The sequence below is a fragment of the Diadema antillarum genome, unplaced genomic scaffold (assembly GCF_040938485.1).
Source record: "Diadema antillarum isolate AM-2024a unplaced genomic scaffold, OU_Dant_1.0 seq00000510_RagTag, whole genome shotgun sequence".
Classification (NCBI taxonomy): domain Eukaryota; kingdom Metazoa; phylum Echinodermata; class Echinoidea; order Diadematoida; family Diadematidae; genus Diadema; species Diadema antillarum.
Genome location: NW_027271464.1, coordinates 524615 through 543930, shown reverse-complemented (window position 1 = coordinate 543930; position 19316 = coordinate 524615). Strand labels below are relative to the sequence as shown.

The window sequence follows — 19316 nt, the reverse complement described above, 5'->3', positions numbered from 1 at the left end:
CTAAATCAGATACATATTACTCACACACTCAAGGGGAATGCACGCGACATTAACAATGTATGAATTGCTAACAAGCAAACAAACACAAGTGACCTCCACGTCCATAAAATACACCTTTTTTTGTGGCTCTGTACAAGCGACTCCTGTTATAACAAAGTCCTCAGAACTTTGCTGGTTTTCTTATGTTACATTGAAATTTTGTTACTGCTGAACAAATAAAGCATAATGTAGATAATTATAGAGAAAGTTTTAGGACCTGAATATTTAATTTGCTGAGCAGCAATGAATTCAACTGTGTTCATTATAACAGGAGTGCACTGTACACATCTTGAATAAACAAAACCTTTTTTTGTATCTTTATGCAACAGTGCAACATCTCTTGAAGAGTTAAAGAACCTCTCCTTTGGGCCAACTCGTTAGAGCTTCAATGTTTTCTGTCCATTATACCATTAGTATTTTTTGAGACTATATGAAGAAATTGCTCTTTGGAAGGACACGATAATAATGTATTTAGATTATATCAATAATAGATAGGAAAACACATTTTATTGTGTACATACCACTGCTCACCACTGGATAAGCAGTTGAGCTTCTATAAGTATAGAAAGTATAATGAAAGAAATATGCACATTTAATTAATGTATTGCATCTTGATATACATAATACAAATGTAAGAATTACCCTGTCTTGCCTTAGCTTGTCAATCAAATTAATAAAATCTATATCAAATCCTGGAGAAATATGTAGAGCATCTATTGCATCATCAAAGCTTAAAAATGCAACATTCTCAAAGCAGAGGCGGATCCAGAGGGGCTCGCAAGAGGCGCACGCCCCCCCCCCCTTTATTTATCACTAAAAACAAAAGAAATAAAAAGAAAAAAATGAAATTAAAATCGGAAGTGGCACCAAAAATAATAGTTACCCCCCCTTTACAGAATTCCTGGATCCGCCCCTGTCAAAGGACCTACACAAGTTGTCTGAGAATGAATTCAGATGACAGCAGGTTTGGTCATGGAATTACTTGCTTTTATCATGACAAAATAATGACTTTAAAACATCAATCTGGTACTTAAGTTTCCAAAACTCTTATTTCTCCATATATCGTCTCCCTTTTTACTTGCCTGTAGTTGGGCTGCCAATTCAGTTCAGAATAAAGAGTGTTTCTCTCAGAAATTACCACAATGTAAATTCTTCACCACAAATCTATCATCCTCTCTCACTTACATCTACATTGTATAAGGTATAATCTCGAACGGAAAATGACTCAGTACCAGAATTGGAAGAAACTGTATTTGGTGTTTTTTCTCGCATAATATTTTGCAATACACCAGGTAAGACCTTTGTAGATGCTGCTGTCACTGCTAGTGAATATTTAACCATCATAACAATTATAAACATGTTCACCTGAGAATGTCTTTGCAGTTAGCTTACATTACAAATTAACTGCAACCTTCTCTTTCAATCAGGTAACTTCTGTTAATAAGTACCGGTATATACATATTTAACCCGTTAAGTACAGATTGATTTTGCTACAACACACATTTCCCACATACACCTGCCCGAGTATATTTGGGACTCGTCCTCAACGGATTAATATAACTAACTTGGGTTTGTTTAACGACAGCAGTGATAAGGTCTGATTTCCACACAGGGTAGCCTCTTCAGCATCAACAATGTTCTCATAGAGGGTCCCATCATTACTGTACCCCAGCATTGCGTCACATACATCTATACACCTTGATCAAGAGGAGCTAACATGGGTCAAAGATCTTGTCCAAGGGTGTGATTGTAATGGTCAAAGGTTATAATTTTGGGTCACTATGTACTTACAGGCAAGTATTCCCTAAATCACAGTGAATCACGAATTATATGGTAACTGCACAATATGAGTCACATACTACCTATGATATACATTTTACACTTGAAACACATAGCTTGCAATTTCAGAAAGACAGATGCTATCTCGGAATCAATTTTATTTTTAATCTGTTCCTTTTCTTCTTTCTCCTTCGCAACTACTTTTAAAGTAGTTTTTGGAGTTTCTTCATTCACGCATCGAATCTCAATTTAAATTGACTGTGACCTTTGATTAACCACCACTACCACCAACCACCAAATCTTTATATAAGTAAATCACTGTACCCAACATCATACCCCAAAAAATATTACTGAAAATCAAATGCTTCATAATTCATCACTCCATGTGTGAATTTTGTCTTTTGAATCATCCTTGTGCAGTCACATACATACTGTAAACACCAATATCAATCAGCGATTTTTATTTATTTTATTTCATTTTTTTTTTTTTGCGCCGAGTAGCTCATCGCGGGTTCTTGCATTTGCGCTGCCTAAGTGCTTACTTGTGTTTTCATCCAATTCACAGAAACAACAGAATTTGATTTGACATTTCCCTGCATGAAAATTAATGTACTGCCTGATCCATTCAAAGGTAAACTTGCACAGAAACTACTGCATACAAACATGTGCTCAAATTAATACTACTAATAGCTCTGTGGCACATGCGCGCACACACATTTGCAACAGGGAGGCAACATCGCATGGGCACTGGATTCAACCTGTTCAAAGTGTGCAGAGAAGATTGCAAAGATATGTTGGGGGATTTTAGAATTTGCACCAACCAAAAGTATGTCAAGTGTGATTCAGATACCTCAAAAGGCTCTCAATCATATCTATAACAAGACAGAATTGAGTGCAGATGGACAGACAGTTGAATGCATGATTACATAGCACTTGACCTCTGGCTTCCATTTCTAGTGAAGGCACAAATTTTACTTTTTTCTTGCATTTCAAGGGAAATTTTAAGCCCAATTACAATTCATCCTTACCTTCAACAAGACATTGTTTCAACTTAATATCCCTGAGTGCACGGAAGGAAGCTGCCCACACTGACTCCTGTCTGAAGAAGACGGGGATCTTTCCTATGGGTGAAGGGACGGTGACGGTTTCTCCCCCCTTGGAGGTTACAGTTTCATCCCACAGGAAGACCCAGTTATCAGGAGGGAGGTAGACATCCCAAGTCTCCCTGCCCGCCTCATGGACTGGTGCCACCAGGAGGTCTCGCCCAAAGAGGTACTGGTACTGAATCCCGTATGATGTTGGATCGTTCTCATAGTGCACAAAGAGGGGCCTCTGAGTGGGAATCCCTTGTTCTGTGTTTTCCCGCACGACAGTCCTTCGATACGCATTCAGGCCACGGTACAGTTTTGTATGGTAAGCAAGTTGTGACAGCGTGCAGTCATTGGAGTAGATCTGCAGATTCTCATCAGGCCTGTTGCCCTCATGTGTACGCATCATGGATGTGAATGCCGCCATCTCGCCGTAGCGGAAGATCAGCTCAGGGGTACGGGTGTATCCAAACAGCGAAGTGTAGCCGCCGATGTCAAAGTGGAAGAGACCAAATCCAGAGACTCCGAGAGACAGAGCGGCCGGAATCACAGAGGCAATCCCATCGCTGAGACTGAAATCAACAAACTGATCGCCAGCCCATGTCATGACGCCATACTTCTGTGCCCCGCTGAAGCCTGCTCGCATCCAGTACAGAATTTCTCCCAGTTTGCCCGCCTCCTCCACCCCCTCCCGATTGATCTGTGCCCAAAGGGTCGGCCAGATGTTGTGGAGGTCTGACCCTGACATACCATTGTGGAATACGGCATCCGTGGGGAGGTACTCCCCAAAGTCTGCCATCCACCCTCCGAGTCCAAGGTCAATCATGTTCCTCTTGATGATGCGGTCCTTGTACCACTGGGCAGCTGCTGGGTTGGTGATGTCAACGATGCCGCAGAAGAACTCGCCGTAATCGAGGATGTAGGTGTTGCCACTTTTGTCAAGGATCAGGTATCCTAGGCCTTCCGCTTCCTTGAAAAGATTGCCTTCCCGGTTCAGATTGAGGTTTGCATACACCAGGACTTTGACTCCTTGTTGGTCCAGGTCAGCAACCACCTTGTCCAGGTTTGGGTAATGCTTCGGATCCCACTCCCAGTTCCAAAAGATCCGTCTGCCGAAGGAGGTCTTGATCCGGCCAGCCCAGTCCTGGATCCATACGCTGCTTACTTTGATATCATTGTCCTTTTTGAATGAAAGAGATACAGAAGGATAGTATTTACTGCCCTGGAAGACAAATAATACCAAGTTATCCTCTCAAGTCCATGGAAGTGTTCATATCCATAGTATACAATTTACGTCCTGCATTTTGTGTTTGAGCTGGTTACATAACGTTTAACTGGAATACTGTCTTTTCTTAAAAATTTAGATAAGGCAGTCAAGAAATACATAACCCGTTGAAGGTGGGCTGAATTTGGTACAACACACATTTCCCAAAGACAACAAAACCGAAACTGACGAGTGCCATCCAATATAGGGATTTAAAATTACATTTTCAAAAGGAAAAACTTGAAATTTAGCACAGATGTAGAAAACAAATCAGAGTTTCTATTTCTGAAAAAAAAAAAAAATTGACAAAAATAATGGTCAAAATCTTTGTACCCCGCCTAGGAGGGAATTTTGAGGGAACGTTTTTCAAGCTCTGAAACTTAATTATTCATATTCTTACAGACTTCAGCTTTCCAGAAATGTGTAATTCACTTTATTTATGAATATCAAGCTATTTTTCGCATAATGACTACTTTACTGTTATCTTCACAAATACTAAGAGCGGTTACACACGGTCAAAAATTCGTCATTTGAATGACGATTCCAGTAAAAATAATTCTAATGACGAATTTTTAGCACGTGTGGAAGTAAATTAGAATCACGAATGCTAATCACAATCGCGAATTCAAATTCTAGTCCGGAGGTGAATTCCAGTGAAATTTCACTCAAATTACGGTGCGAAATTTGCATGTGTAATGCTTGACCTCCAAAACATCTTTTGAGGGGCGGAGCTTACGTGACCTTTCAAGCACTTCCGTAGATAATACGCGCGCAACATGCATGCACTCGATCGTACGTTTCTATTTGATTGACAAGTCACCAAGGACTACATGACGCCTTCGCTCGAGAATTCAAATTCTCATCACAGTTTTCGAGCGAGCGTGTGTAAGGTCCGATAATTCTAAAGACGAATTGCAATCATCATTACAATGATGATTCCCGTTCAAAAACTATACATCAGATAACACTGTCATTGATATGAGTAATAGCTGAATAGTGTACAATTTAGTTGGAAGTGATTTGAATATGAAAGCATAAATCAGTTTCGTTAAATCTGTGATTAATTTCAAAATTAGGTTCCAGATTTTGGTCAAATTTGAACCCTCTTTACAAAACTGAACTTTACACAAGAACCAATGAAGTGTATGTGAGTGTGTGCTTACAATGACCCTGAACAATAGACATGAATACCACAAATACCATCTTTTCAGAGCTCTGCTGACTAGGCTTCTGGACTTGCTCCAATGCACATCAATGCTTTATTAATAATTCATGATGGATTGCCCTGGGCACTACTAGTCTGAATTCATGGTAAAGGGTAAAATGCATGCACATCCCCAATAAAATTGTGCACTATTCAGCTATTTCTCATAACAATGTCAGTGTTATCTGATATAAAGTTTTTGAACTATGAACCCTTTCCTCTAGCAATTCTTGAAGCGCCTTCAATGCCCCCATATGAGATTCTTTTTGCAGGTCGACAGAGAACGGACAGGTTGGTAATCCACCTGTGTGAAAGCAGTCAAGCGGTACATGTGCCCCCTTCCCATGGACAACCATGTGCCATCGAACAATGAAAATATCGATCGGGCGCAAGGTATAAATAGAGCGTGCGCTGATGGGCTCACAAACTCTTTTGTTATATGTAAAAGACACACATGAATGGGGTCAGCGAAATCAAATATCTACCAAGCTCATCCTAGATCGCTTTGTACAGTGTGTCTCTAAAAAAAGTAAACCCAACTTCAACAGCAAATTTTCAGAAAACTATAAAATATTTTGCACATTATTTTTTCATGGTTAGATAGTCCAATAAGTCCTCTATCCAATGATACCACATAGGTTATGTAACTCTCATGCATGACTGAGCATGATTCAACTTAGTAAAAGGGTGTGAAATCATCACTGTGGCAAGTTATTTCTTGCTATTGTCATGCATTCAGGGCATATTTGAAGTTAAATTTTTGTCACATGTTAGGCCTATGATTGCATAACAACTTCAGCAAAGGTTGTTCCTGACACAGGCACACTTCACATGCTTTCCAAACATGGTACAGTTGACAATTGAGCAGAGATTCTACTTCGTACAGCCTAATTTATTCGGAATCATGTCTGGGTTGTACACCTGTCACCGATCAGAGAACGCCACACATTCAAAGTATTGTGTCCTTATTCAGATGCAAATGAGTACCTGTTCATGTAGTGTGTATAAGTAGCCTGCTCACATCCGTACACGTCAGTGTACATTTTGTGGCCGACCAGAAGAACTTTGAGATGGAAGACCTGCAAGGCGATATTGAGCGGCTGCTCAACGAACCGTGCTCCCCAATACCGAGCGACATGCAGCTGGTGAACGAGAACTCAGGAGGCAAGCTGAGAGGTCCCAAGGGCCGGAGCAAGAAGACGCGCCCACAGGCAGGGGCGCATCCCCCCGAAGCATCTGCTGTAACTACAGCAGCAGGCGCTATCCCTGCCCCAACCATTTCAGCAGGCGTGATCCCGGCTGGCTCTCTGGCGGGCGCGATCCCCGCCCAGATGACTGCACCGGCGGCGTTGGGCGCACCCCCCAACGAAGCCTGCTCCGCGTCTCGCTTCTCAGAACTCGCAACTGCCGTTTCCACACTGCAGTCCACGGTCATGTCCTTGCTGGACACCCAAGCCCCTCCAGCACCGCAAGAGCAACCACCCCGTGACGACGACATCGACATGGAAATTGAAGATCTGGTTCAGCAGGACAGCGGGGTTCTCGGCGAGTTCTCTGATATGGTGGATCACCAGAGCGAACCCGTTGGAGCAGCAGTGAGCGACAGGCTTGCTAATATTGTGAACAAACTCATTCGGGTGAAACTGAAAGAATCCACTCTGAAATCTAAGCAGGAGTCATATCCAAGGCCTGCCAACTGCGATGCCGTTTCCACTTGCAGGGTTAACCCAGAAGTATGGCACGTACTAAAAACCGAAACACGAGTGACAGATTCGAAACTACAAAAGGTGCAGTCCCTTTTTTTGACGGCAACGACGCCCCTTGCGAGAGCAGCGGACGAGCTGCTATCGCAAAATACGCCCCTTTCCTCCCGGGCGTCCAAACTCATTCTCGATGGTATCGCCCTAATCGGAGCAGCAAACGTCGAGCTGAATGCGAAACGCAGGGATTTCATCCGACCCGAATTAAGCCCGGCGTTCCGCCCGCTGTGTTCCGAAGAGATGGCGCAGAAACCATCCACGTTTCTGTTCGGGGACGACCTCCCACAAAAGTGTAAAGAACTTCGTGACACCGAGAAGCTGGGACTGAGTGTTCGCAACACCAGTCTCCCTAAGAGGAGCTTCAGGCAGGCGTATAGGGGCGCCTACCCGAGGAGACACCCCGGGCACGCCGGACGATACGATCTGTACCCGCAACGGAGGAGCGACGTTCCCTCCTCTCCGAGGTTTCCACCCAGGCAGCACCCAAACTTCAGCGGCCGACGGGCGCCGACATATCGCGGCCGTCCAGGCAGAGACAACCCGAGGCCGGACAAGTAACTCGTCCACAGGACGGAGTGAGTAAATTGCCTTCAAAAACTTCGCCTCCCCCGGTCGTGGGAGGTAGGCTGGCTCAATTTGCGGATAGTTGGAAGCTGATTACGTCTGACCAGTGGGTCTTAGACGCTATACAACACCACCATATTGAATTTGACCAATTGCCTTTTCAAAACTTCGTTCCAAACGAAATAAGTTTTTCACCTCGTGAAACTACCATTATCGACCATGAAATTACGAAGCTTCTCAATAAGAACGCTATTGAGCCATGCCTCCACCAAGACGGGGAGTTCGTATCTAATATTTTCATAACGCCTAAAAAAGATGGATCTTTTAGGCCCGTCATTAATCTGAAAGGCCTGAACAAGTTTGTTTCATATCATCATTTCAAAATGGAGACTTTTGAATCGGCACTCCTCCTTGTAGAACCAAATTGTTTTTTCGCGTCTATCGATTTGAAAGATGCGTATTTTAGCATACCGATAGCACCAGAACATAGAAAATTTCTTCGCTTTCATTGGAAGGGCAAACTGTTTCAGTTTCGCGTTCTGCCTTTTGGACTGAGCAGTGCCCCCCGGGTGTTCACAAAAGTACTAAAACCCCCAATAGCTGCCCTCCGCAATTTAGGAGATGTATCATGTAACTACATCGATGACGCCCTATTAATCGCTCGTAGCTATGACGACTGTACGGCGAATGTTAAGAACCGAATCAAACTTTTTGAGTCACTTGGATTCGTCATTAACAAGGAAAAGTCCGTGTGCGAGCCCCGCACTAATGTTGAGTTTCTGGGCTTCATTATAGATTCAGTAACTATGACAATCAGCCTCCCAGAAAGAAGGAGCGACACTATTATCCAAACATGCATTTCTTTGATAAATAAACAGACAACGAAGATACGCTCGCTATCTCGCGCTATTGGGCTCGTCCTTGCAGCGGAAATCGCTGTTCCTTATGGGGCCATTTTTCGGAGGGATCTTGAAATTGAGAAAAATACTGCTTTGCAATGCAATCAAGGGGATTTTGAAGCTATCATTTCCCTGTCAGATAAGGCACGTCATGCCCTCCAGTGGTGGGCATCAAATTCAAGTAACTCATTTTCGCCTATCATGCGGAACATTGACCTGGAACTCGAGACAGATGCATCTCTCGAAGGCTGGGGCGTCTACTGCCCGACTAACAAGCGCAGCACGCACGGACAATGGAGCTCCGGAGAAAGGAATCTCCACATTAACAATCTCGAATTGCTCGCAGTTCTTTTTGCCCTCCAATCACTATGTTCAAACGAATCTGGCATTAACATTCGTGTTAAATCGGACAATGTTTCAGTAGTGTCGTGCATTAATCACTTCGGGACTTGCCATTCCCCCGAGTTACATAATATCTCGCGCACAATCTGGCTCTGGTGTCTAGACAGAAACATCTGGCTGTCCGCCGTACACATTCCCGGCGTTGAGAATTCAATAGCAGACGGCTACTCGCGCACATTTAATTTGAATACTGAATGGATGCTCGCAGCGCATATTTTCGACTCACTCTCTGAACTATTTTTCACACCAGAGGTAGACTTATTTGCATCGCGCCTGAACTTTCGCATGACTCCCTTTGTTTCTTGGCGTCCTGATCCCGAAGCCATGGCAACCGACGCATTCTGCCTCGATTGGGGGCGCTTTCGCAGCTACATCTTTCCTCCCTTCTGCCTAATGAGTAAAATTCTACGGAAATTGTCTAATGATCAGGCTCAGGCCATCATAGTTTTTCCTTTGTGGAAGACACAAAGTTGGTATCCCAAGCTAATGAGCATGCTAGTAGACCACCCAGTGATTCTGCCTCCCGCTAACCGAATTTTATCTCTCCCTTCCTCCGACAGCCAACATCCGCTATCACATCACCTGACGTTAGCGGCATGTCATGTGTCCGGGAACGCCTACGCATCAGAGGCCTTTCACATGCAGCTTCCGAGATCATCATGCGGTCATGGAGACAGTCAACTCAGAGGTGCTATAACTCGGCATACAGGAGATGGCGCCGTTTCTGTTGTACGTGGAAAAGCGATCCACTTTGCTCGGATGTAAGCATCGTTCTTAATTTTCTGGCGGAGGAGTTTCACGCTGGCGCAGCATACAGCACTCTGAATAGTTTACGCAGCTCATTATCTTCGTTTCTGCTCCCGTGTGACGGCCATCCAGTCGGATCACACCCACTCGTAACGAGATTCATGAGAGGGGTCTTCAACTCTAGACCACCGCGACCTCGATACAACTCTACCTGGGACGTCGCCGTGGTTTTGAATTACCTTCGCACGCTCAGCCCTAACGACAAGATTTCACTCGAACAGTTGTCTCACAAACTCGTCATGCTCATTGCCCTCGTCTTCAGTCAGAGAGCACATACTATAGCCTACATAGTTCCACATGACTCATCGGTCTCGAGTTCATCAGTCACCTTTTCAGTTAACCACATCACTAAAACTAGCAGGCCCGGGAAACTCGCTACGGCGATACAGTTGTCAGCATACCCAGAGGACGACCGTATCTGCGTTCTCCAAACGTTACGCGAATATCTTCGCAGGACGGCAAGTTTTCGAAGCGGGAATCGGTACCTCATTCTCTCTGTCAATCGCCCTCATCGTAACGTTTCCCCCCAAACGATTAGCCGATGGCTTAAAGGCGTCCTCCAGTCAGCCGGTATCGACACAGCTACATATAAAGGGCACAGTACTCGCGCCGCCTCTACGAGTGCCGCTCTAAGAGGCGGGACGGATATAGACACAATACTTTCCACAGAAGGATGGAGCTCTGCTAGAACTTTCGCGAGATTTTATCAGAAGCCTATTGAACTGAAGAAAAAGTCACTTGATATTTCATCTCTCGAGTAAGAGTCATGTTATTTTTTGCCTTTCTCAATCTCATGAGTCATAAGACGGGCAATGGAGCCCCTGCATGAATAAAGTTTGATCATGCCCGAACAAAATAATTACTCTGCTTGCTGAGTCTCATTCAACCATCGTCTTTGAAATCCCAGACATGATTCCGAATAAATTAGGCTGTACGAAGTAGAATTGATAGATTAAACGAGATTTAAATGAAATTTAACATTGAAGTTTAATCATAATTCTACGAAGTACTAAGCCTAATATGAGGAATCATGTCCCACCCGATAATACGGTTCATCCCGTCTCCTGACGTGAATGAGTGCTAAGTAATCCATGAATTGCACTGAGTTGTGATTGTGAGAATGAATTTCTTGCCCGCCCCTTCTTACTGTGGTTGAATGAGTCTGACTTTAAATACTGACGTGTACGGATGTGAGCAGGCTACTTATACACACTACATGAACAGGTACTCATTTGCATCTGAATAAGGACACAATACTTTGAATGTGTGGCGTTCTCTGATCGGTGACAGGTGTACAACCCAGACATGATTCCTCATATTAGGCTTAGTACTTCGTAGAATTATGATTAAACTTCAATGTTAAATTTCATTTAAATCTCGTTTAATCTATCAAGTATTCCTAGTAACTCGATACCAAGAAACAAGAAGTTTCGTTGAAGTTCAATAGGCTTTTCGGGTGCAGTTCCCCCGACAGGCAGCCTCCAACAAAAAGAGCCATCTGATACAATGTCAGAAAGTATGCTGATCACGAAACTTGCCACAGTGATGATTTCACACCCATTCACTAAGTTGAATCATGCTCAGTCATGCATGAGAGTTACATAACCTACATGGCATCATTGGACAGAGGACTTATTGGACTATCTAACCATGAAAAAATAATATGTAAATATTTTATAGTTTTCTGAAAATTTGCCGTTGAAGTTGGGTTTACTTTTTTTAGAGACACACTGTACATCTTTATACGAGTTTTACAGCAAAGCAAGTGCACAATACAGTGGAGAAAAGGCAAATGATACTGCGATACACACAGTTTCATACAGGAAGAAAATACATATAGATAGAAGCTCTAGGCTTTTTATCAAAGCCATTTTTCTGGGCAGCATAACACAAATTAACATGAATTTAGGCCACTACTGTCTCCATTTTGGGAACCTGGCAGGTCCAGGTTCCTGTATATCAGTCAACGCCACGGGAACATGGTATACCAGGTTCCCATAGGGAACAGTATCAAAAGTGGGAAATGTTTTTTGTAACACTTAGTACCACCTTTGATTTTCAGATTTTCTCTTTCCTCTCAAAGCCATGCAGATGATTATTTTTCTTATACAAAAGTTGCATTCATAAATGTTCTTACATTTCAAACAGAAAGTATCAGGAATAAGCTTTGAACAATAAATTCAAACTAAATACAAAGACATCATAACATATTTCAATTGCATATCATTTAATCTACTGTATGTCACGTTTTTGACTTGATTATTCAAAAATAAAATTATCTGGTTATAAATCCACCTCACTCAAAATCTCCTACCTGGGCCAACTTCAAGTACTTCAGCATGCGCTCTGTGCCGCCTTGCAATCCCAGAGTAACCCCATTGTACACCCAATCAGGGAGCAAAGGCTGTCGTCCCTGGTAACCGGTGAATTTCTCCATCAACTCTAGATAAGACGACCCTGTGAAGAAGTGAATGCTCCCTGGAGAGGTGCCCCACAGGTAGACTTCGTGGAAGGTGGCTGCCTGGAAGTCAAACTCGGAGTAGTCCTTGGTTGTAAAGTGAGCGTAGTACCTCCTGGAGGATAGGTAGGTGGGTTGGGCCCAGTACGTGGTGAAATAGTCGCCACCGCCATTGTCACGATTGTTGGCGAGGAGCGTGATGAGGGAACTCTTGTTTCTGCCAACACCCTAAGGTGCATATTATGTGAGAATTGAACATGGAGGTGTGAGATCAGTGTTTTTCTCAAATGGCACAATGTGATGCTACAAAATTGTAGGTTGATATCATTTACTGACAAGTGCCGGTCACCATGGGGAACCACTTAAGGGTCAGCATCATTCCATTATCCTGTTTTCTACTGTGAGCATGTGGGGCAAGATATTTCACCTGGTTAACACCCTGCTCTTTGCAAATACCAACGTGAGATTTTTTTTATGAGTGTTGTGATTCTCCTGCACTCTTGACCCAGATATTATATTTGATCCTAGGAAAGGGTTTTCACCTCTTGCTGTATAATTAGACAACACGCTTACACACAACATTGCTCACTTGGACTAACTGGGCTTCAAACTGGAGCCATCTGATTGCAAGGCACACACGATGCACACTGATGTACCAAAAGATCTCCAATATCATCTGTCTGTTATACCACCAGTTCCTAACAGAGAACAAAGTTTATGGCAATAATGCCCTTCTGGCTCTCATTCAAGGAAATGGAATCCTCCTCCAGCCATTTTATAACATCAACTTTGGTGAAGGTAAATATCATGACAGTGTTCTACTAAGGGGGATGGACAAATTCACAAAACTTTATCAAAAACAAATAGATTTTGCCCTGTTTTCCTCTTTCTTTTCCCCATCATATGAGGTATTCAACTGTATAGTTTTGTACCTGCTCTTGGACCCACAGGGGAAAAAGGTGTCCCCTCATGTCAAAGTAGGTGAACTGCTCTCCTCCACCGTACACATGTTCTCCCTCCTCGGCGTGGAGACGAAGCCACACCCTGTTCACATCCTCCGGAAGTTCACCAAACTGCATGTAGTGCTTGCCCGATGCTGCCACAAAGTCTATTGCGACCTGAGAAGTTTTTAATGTGCACAGATTATATGTTTGAAAATTTCATATGTGGTGCCAACAACCATAACCTGAATTGTGAGTACTGTAAAACCAGAAACATTTGTGGCAGGAAACTTTTGCCAATCGGAGCCTACTGCCTATATCGTGGTATGAAACTTTCATGAAGTGTTCCTGGCATTCCATTCATTGTGTGCACAAAAACCTTTCACAAGCATTTATTACAATGTGAATCTTGGCTCCTTGCAAAATTTGTGAAAGTTTCATGCCCACAAATATTTCCGGTTTTATAGTATGGCACCATTTTTACAAGAATTTTTGTCTTTATTGGTATGCTCGAGATAAATTTCAGTAACATGAAAGATCAAACACTTTGACGTTGATATTCACCATATAAGGTGGCAAAATACATTCTGTATGACAGAGATATGCAATTAACATTGTGTACTTGTATGCGCTTTGCTTTGCACCCACATAAATTCTTCTTTTACACACATCTATTGTTTTCCCCTTTGAAGTTAAAGAACATTGCTAGGTTGAATACTAAACATGCGGTATACTTTGCAATGTTTTTATTTTTGCAAATCTTGTGAGTTCATCAATACCTGTAAAATTAAGTACTCTCATAATTGTGTTGTATACCATATAGTGGAAATTGCTAAAATAAATATTCTCATAAAAAGTGAAAATGCTTCTTTCTCATACTAATACTGTTTCTCAGTTGTGAATTCATCCATTCACAAACTTGTATTACAACCCCCAATTCACAAAATGTTTAATACATCCACAGAATATACTGTAAAAGTGTAAATTTTTATTGTGTTGAAATCTTAGTGTGAAAAATAAAAGCATACTTTTGCTTGTCATATGTTCCAGTGGTTGCTGTCTTGATTCTGAGGAATCATGAATACTTGAAACTCGCCTTACCCGGCCGCAGCGAAAAATTATACTTACTCGAAAAATAACCATTTTAACACAAGTGCCTACACAGAATTGTATTGTAATCCTTTTCTGAAGTTCACATACATTTGACTTCAAAAAAAAAAAGAAAAGAAAAAAGACTGTATTAAAACTGATGCAAAGAGGGTCAAGTACTCAAGGGGAAAGCGTTTTGGCAACCACTTCAATCCAACTTTATGGCTACTGCTCACAGCCATTCCAATAAGGAATGTGTTTGGTCATATCAAAAGCAGAGCTTCTAATCATCAACCCTGCACTTTTAGGCTTACCGTCAGTGAACACCCATCATCTAGAGTGACCCTGGTTGTCGTGCCACTTTCCTCCGCTGTCGATACGGTGACAGAGGCTCTGGTGAGGGGGACCTTCCTTTCAACGTAGTCCCGGATCCTGTAGTTGCCAAACTGACTCTTGCTGGACGACAATCCTTTACCAACAGACAGGAAGGGTGATGCCGGGGTATGCTGGACGAGGAGAATTCCATTCAAAGTCACTGTGAGGTGCGTACCATTTCCATCGAAGACAAACGCAGCAGCCTGTCCTGATAGTGTCAAAATCACAGTGGTAGTTGTGACGACGGCTAGTGCTGTGGACAGCCTCATCGTCGTGAAACAGCAGTTGCTATGCTGGATGAAATTGTAAACAGGCTGCTAGGGATGACAGTTCCCAGTTCCAGAACCAGGCTACGAGGGGCAGTTATTCCTGTGCCTGCATTATAAACCAGTGAAAACAAAACTTTGATCCAACTCTTATGGATGGCTGGTATCATTTGACTCCCTGTGAGACACGAGTAGTAAATAGTACTATGGTGCAATAAGGCTGGTTTTGGACTATACACTTGATATATCCCGTATACAGTCAAACCTGCCTTCGCGGCCACCTGTCTATAGCGGCCACTGAAAAATCAGGGAATAATTTTCCTGGTATCGCATAGCAATTTGCTATGCATTTTGTTATGACTGCTATACAAAATGTCATTTGCACAGCATTTTCATTGTAACATAGACTTGTACACCATTTTGTTGAAAATGTATGTCCATCAATAAAAATTGCGATTCAATTTCGAGAAGGAAAATTATTCCCTGAAAATCCCCCCAACAGAAAAGCCCTGACCTGTTAAAGACCCTGTATATAGCGGCCACCTATCTAATGCGGCCAGCAGCCACAAATTTGTTTCCCACGGTAGATTTTAACCTGTCTACAGCGGCCACAGACCAGATGGAGCCATAGCCGAGCCAATAATTCAGCGTGTTTTTCTGCTTTGTGTAGCTGTGCAAGTCATTCATGGGCAACGTTCAGTGATCGCCACCACTGCATTGATCACTCATTCAAACATAATAATGCCGACTGCACACATATCACTGTGCAACCAGTGATAAACACCGGCATTGTCCAATGCATGAAACACATGTGTGCATACATAATAAGTACTTACGATGACGTGTACATGTAGGCAAGGTACACAAAGTTGGATAACCTGTCTGTACCTGGTATATAGTGGCCAACTGTCTATTACGGCCACTCTTTTCGTTTCCCTTGGGTGGTCGCTATAGACAGGTTTGACTGTAAAAGTAATTCATACATTTATGTATCCCTTGAAACTGTAACATTTACGACTCCCAGAATGTTGTCCTTTGAGCAAAGTCTTCATCCGTGTTGCTATAAAGTGTACTTATGCTGCTTTTAAAAACGTTGGCAATTACCTGGTACGGAACACTGTAGACAAAGGGGTTTGACTCTTTACAGATGTGTGGGCTAATAGCATTTCTATGTTATCATATGTAAAAGCTAATTATGCTGTAGGTAACTGGCAGATAGAACATTTGTAGTCAAGCAAACTATAATGATTAGACAGTGAAAGATAGAAATTTGCAGGTGAATGCAAGTTAAAAGAGGAATGCCAAGAGTAAATTGGAATAAAGATTCCAGGTTTGCATTTGATATCAAAGTTTTATTTTTACTCTGGAATGTTTTATTCAAACAGGCCTCATGGGCTACACTACAGCATTAATGGTTTCAAGTGACTATCCTTTATTTGATCAGCACATTCAGATGATGACCAGAATCAAATTTGTAGTACAGAGGAAACAAAAAGGTGACCCTATGCAATTTTTCTGGTGTCAAGCAATAGAAATTCATAACCAAGTAATCCTTTAATCACCTAGGTATATCTATTCTAAAGTTAACTGCACCAGCGACCCAAACACGTTTAAGAGCGCCCCAGGGTTAATCATGCTTGGTGCATCTCATAAGTTATACATGTATCATGCTTGTCAAGAATAAATGATTAAAGTGCAGGCAGGAGCAAATGAATGCCAGAATTGTTTACCTGTAGCAGTACATTTAAAGTCAAATACTATGATATTCACTAGTGCCACCAGTGGTGGGCTAGATTTCAGAAGCCGAGATAATGGTGGCTTTTGTGCTTTGTAAATTGTATGTTGTATTGTTCTCCCCAGATCCATCTCACCACATCAGAGAGATCTCAGAGAGTGTTTAGCAGAGCATGGCAAGGGGTGTGGAGCTCCATTTAATAAAAATAATATTACAAATAGAGAGACTCTCACAAAGCGCTCATTCTACCTAAAAAGATACTCATGACGCTGTACAACAGAGTACATCACATTACAACAGAGTATCACAGAAAAGATATAAGAACAATAAACAAACAAACAAATATACATTGGTATACATATATATAAATACATACTGGTTAATGGTAGACAAATGATAATGTAGTGCCAGTGCACGGCAGTGGCAGTGCATGTGCAGTCAAGTTCGCAGTGAAGATGCAGTGAATTACACAGCACTGTAACCTCGGGGTGCTGTAACTAGTAACAGCCCATGGCCATGCTGAGGTCACTGGTGTGGTTAAGCTATTAAAAGGTTTAATATGACATACAAATGCATGTTGATTTGTGTTGATTCATGATACCCTCAACATCACTTTTGCGGTGAAATGAATATCTAGAAACAATCCATATATTTTGCAATAATTTTTCTTCTATTTTTCTTCAGATTACTTGGATACACCCACAAAAACCTTCCAAACCAAGATTCTGGCTCTGACCTCATCTGTCAATCATATGGCTAAGGCACTAATATGATTAACAAAAGACATTGGATTTGGAATGCACCCTCCCCGAGACCAAGCATAACTTGCATGTTCCCTCGCCATGTCTTTTGTTAGTCACATTAATATCACAGAAAAATGCAAGTTATCATGGTTATGCTGAGTTGAGGGGATATATTAGACATCCTATATGCGGAGTCGAGGGGAAGCGGAAGGTGCATTCCATGTCTTTTGTTAAACAGTTATTTAGCAATGATTGACAGATGAGGTCCCCAACCAGAATCTTGGTTTGGAAGGGTTTTTTTTGTGGGCGTATCCAAGTAATCTAAAGAAAAATAGAAGAAAAATTATCTAAAAAATATGAATTGTTGCTAGATATTCGTTTCACTGCAAAGGTGATGTTGAGCCGAGGTATCATGATTCCCAACACAAATCAACATGCATTGGCCCATTGCATTAACTAGATTTTATGCACAGCCCAGTTCAGTTGCTGTATAAATATGCCATACCTGTGCGGCTGTGGTATGTCGCTTCGCTATTTTGTATCATCTTCAAGTTCCAATGAAAACAACTCGAGTATTAATGAGTAGACATCTATCTATAATTTCAGTCCATCATATCGATATCCAAAGCACTTTCCCACTTACCCCTTCCATGAAAGATGACAAGCCCGTTTCTGCCTAACCGTTAAACGTTACACCAACCCACGTTTGTGGTACAACGATCGGGCGACACGCACTGCACTGCCAAGTGCAAGACGTCGCGTCGGCCCTATAGTTTCCTGCCTAGGGGGTGGGGGTCGTCCGTGAATAGGGGAGGTATGTGGCGCACAAGAATGCTAGAAGCCAGACAAAACTACATGTACTTATTAATTGTAGGACATATATTACGCACCACGTAATTTCTACTTTTCCTTGTTAATTGTACTACACTAGATCTACAACCAGGGAGGTGCATGGTGCCGGGTGGAAGCACCTCAATAAGTGAACCCACGGCTCAGGAACGAATCACCCAGGGGGGCGTGTCCTCAGGTCGCCTCGCTTGACACAATTATGACAATTATGTGTGATTTGTGGTAGGTATCACCCACGTACGTGATATCGCCTCGATGAGCTATTACTTTGTCCAAAAAGAGGTTAGAACCTCTTTGGCACTTTGGTATACTAGTATTAGTAGTCAGACCATGGACCTCAGGTCCGTGGTCAGAAAAAGGAGGTAGGGCCTATCAATACCTCCCGATGGTCAGATGAGTCGTACACCTCGTTCCGGAACAGTCCGCGGGGCCATTGGAATTAGTCAGTGTTTTCACACGATCAATATTGCTAATCTGATGTAAACTCGCTCCCGTCCCCCCTCCCAGTGACTCGGGCGGTCAACCATAGGCCTACCCATCCAGATTCTTAGAGATACAATGTACCTCCTTCAAGGATGGAAAGGGGTGAAAGGGGAAATCTGGTCCAAATATAAGTTAGTCTGATAAAAAAGAGTAAAATCTTACCAGTTCAACAGTAAAAAAATTTGACTGAAATCAGATGAAAAATAAGGAAGTTATGACATCTTGAAGTTTTGCTACAAAATTTCTGCAAAACAGTCCTTGTACAGTGGCTATGAATATGCAAATGAGTGAGCTAATCAGGTCATACCCTCACAATTTTCCACTGATCGTGTACAAAAAAAAAATACAAAAATCAGTGTTTCTGTCATTGAAGTCTGAAACATGATGTTATTCCTGGTTGAATAACTTCAGAATATAATGTAGTTATCAGTTAGATATACGAGGATTTGAGCCTCGGGCATAATTGCGTTTGAATGAAAAACTGAAAATTTCTAAACTATATGGTAAGTTAGGGAATGACATGCTCACTTTGCCATTTGCATATTCATAGTGACTGTTCAAGAACTGTTTC

General features: G+C 42.3%; 1 protein-coding gene across 2 annotated transcripts; it reads right to left on the bottom strand.

Annotated features, from left to right (window-relative positions):
* Positions 1 to 686: 686 nt before the first annotated feature.
* LOC139734091 (sulfoquinovosidase-like) lies at positions 687 to 18191 on the bottom strand. Of its 2 annotated transcripts, none has more exons than XM_071644904.1 (5): positions 18057 to 18191; positions 14609 to 15044; positions 13197 to 13382; positions 12121 to 12492; positions 687 to 4086 (listed from the first exon to the last, which is right to left on the bottom strand). In XM_071644904.1, exons 2-5 carry the CDS (start codon positions 14936 to 14938, stop codon positions 2830 to 2832), a joined length of 2145 nt encoding a protein of 714 aa, XP_071501005.1. In that variant the 5' UTR covers positions 14939 to 15044; positions 18057 to 18191; the 3' UTR covers positions 687 to 2829. The 2 variants fall into 2 exon arrangements, with proteins under 2 accessions (XP_071501005.1, XP_071501006.1); XM_071644905.1 differs by lacking the exon at positions 18057 to 18191 and adding an exon at positions 17919 to 18026.
* Positions 18192 to 19316: the final 1125 nt, after the last annotated feature.

What these genes read in the sequence shown, in the direction of transcription:
- LOC139734091 (XM_071644904.1), bottom strand. Translation starts at nt 14,938, where the DNA reads ATGAGGCTGTCCACAGCACTAGCCGTCGTCACAACTACCACTGTGATT. An exon ending in CCCTGTGGGTCCAAGAGCAG is followed by an intron (nt 12,493 to 13,196) that starts GTACAAAACTAT and finishes TATGCACCTTAG; the next exon opens with GGTGTTGGCAGAAACAAGAG. An exon ending in AGTACTTGAAGTTGGCCCAG is followed by an intron (nt 4,087 to 12,120) that starts GTAGGAGATTTT and finishes TCATTCAAAAAG; the next exon opens with GACAATGATATCAAAGTAAG.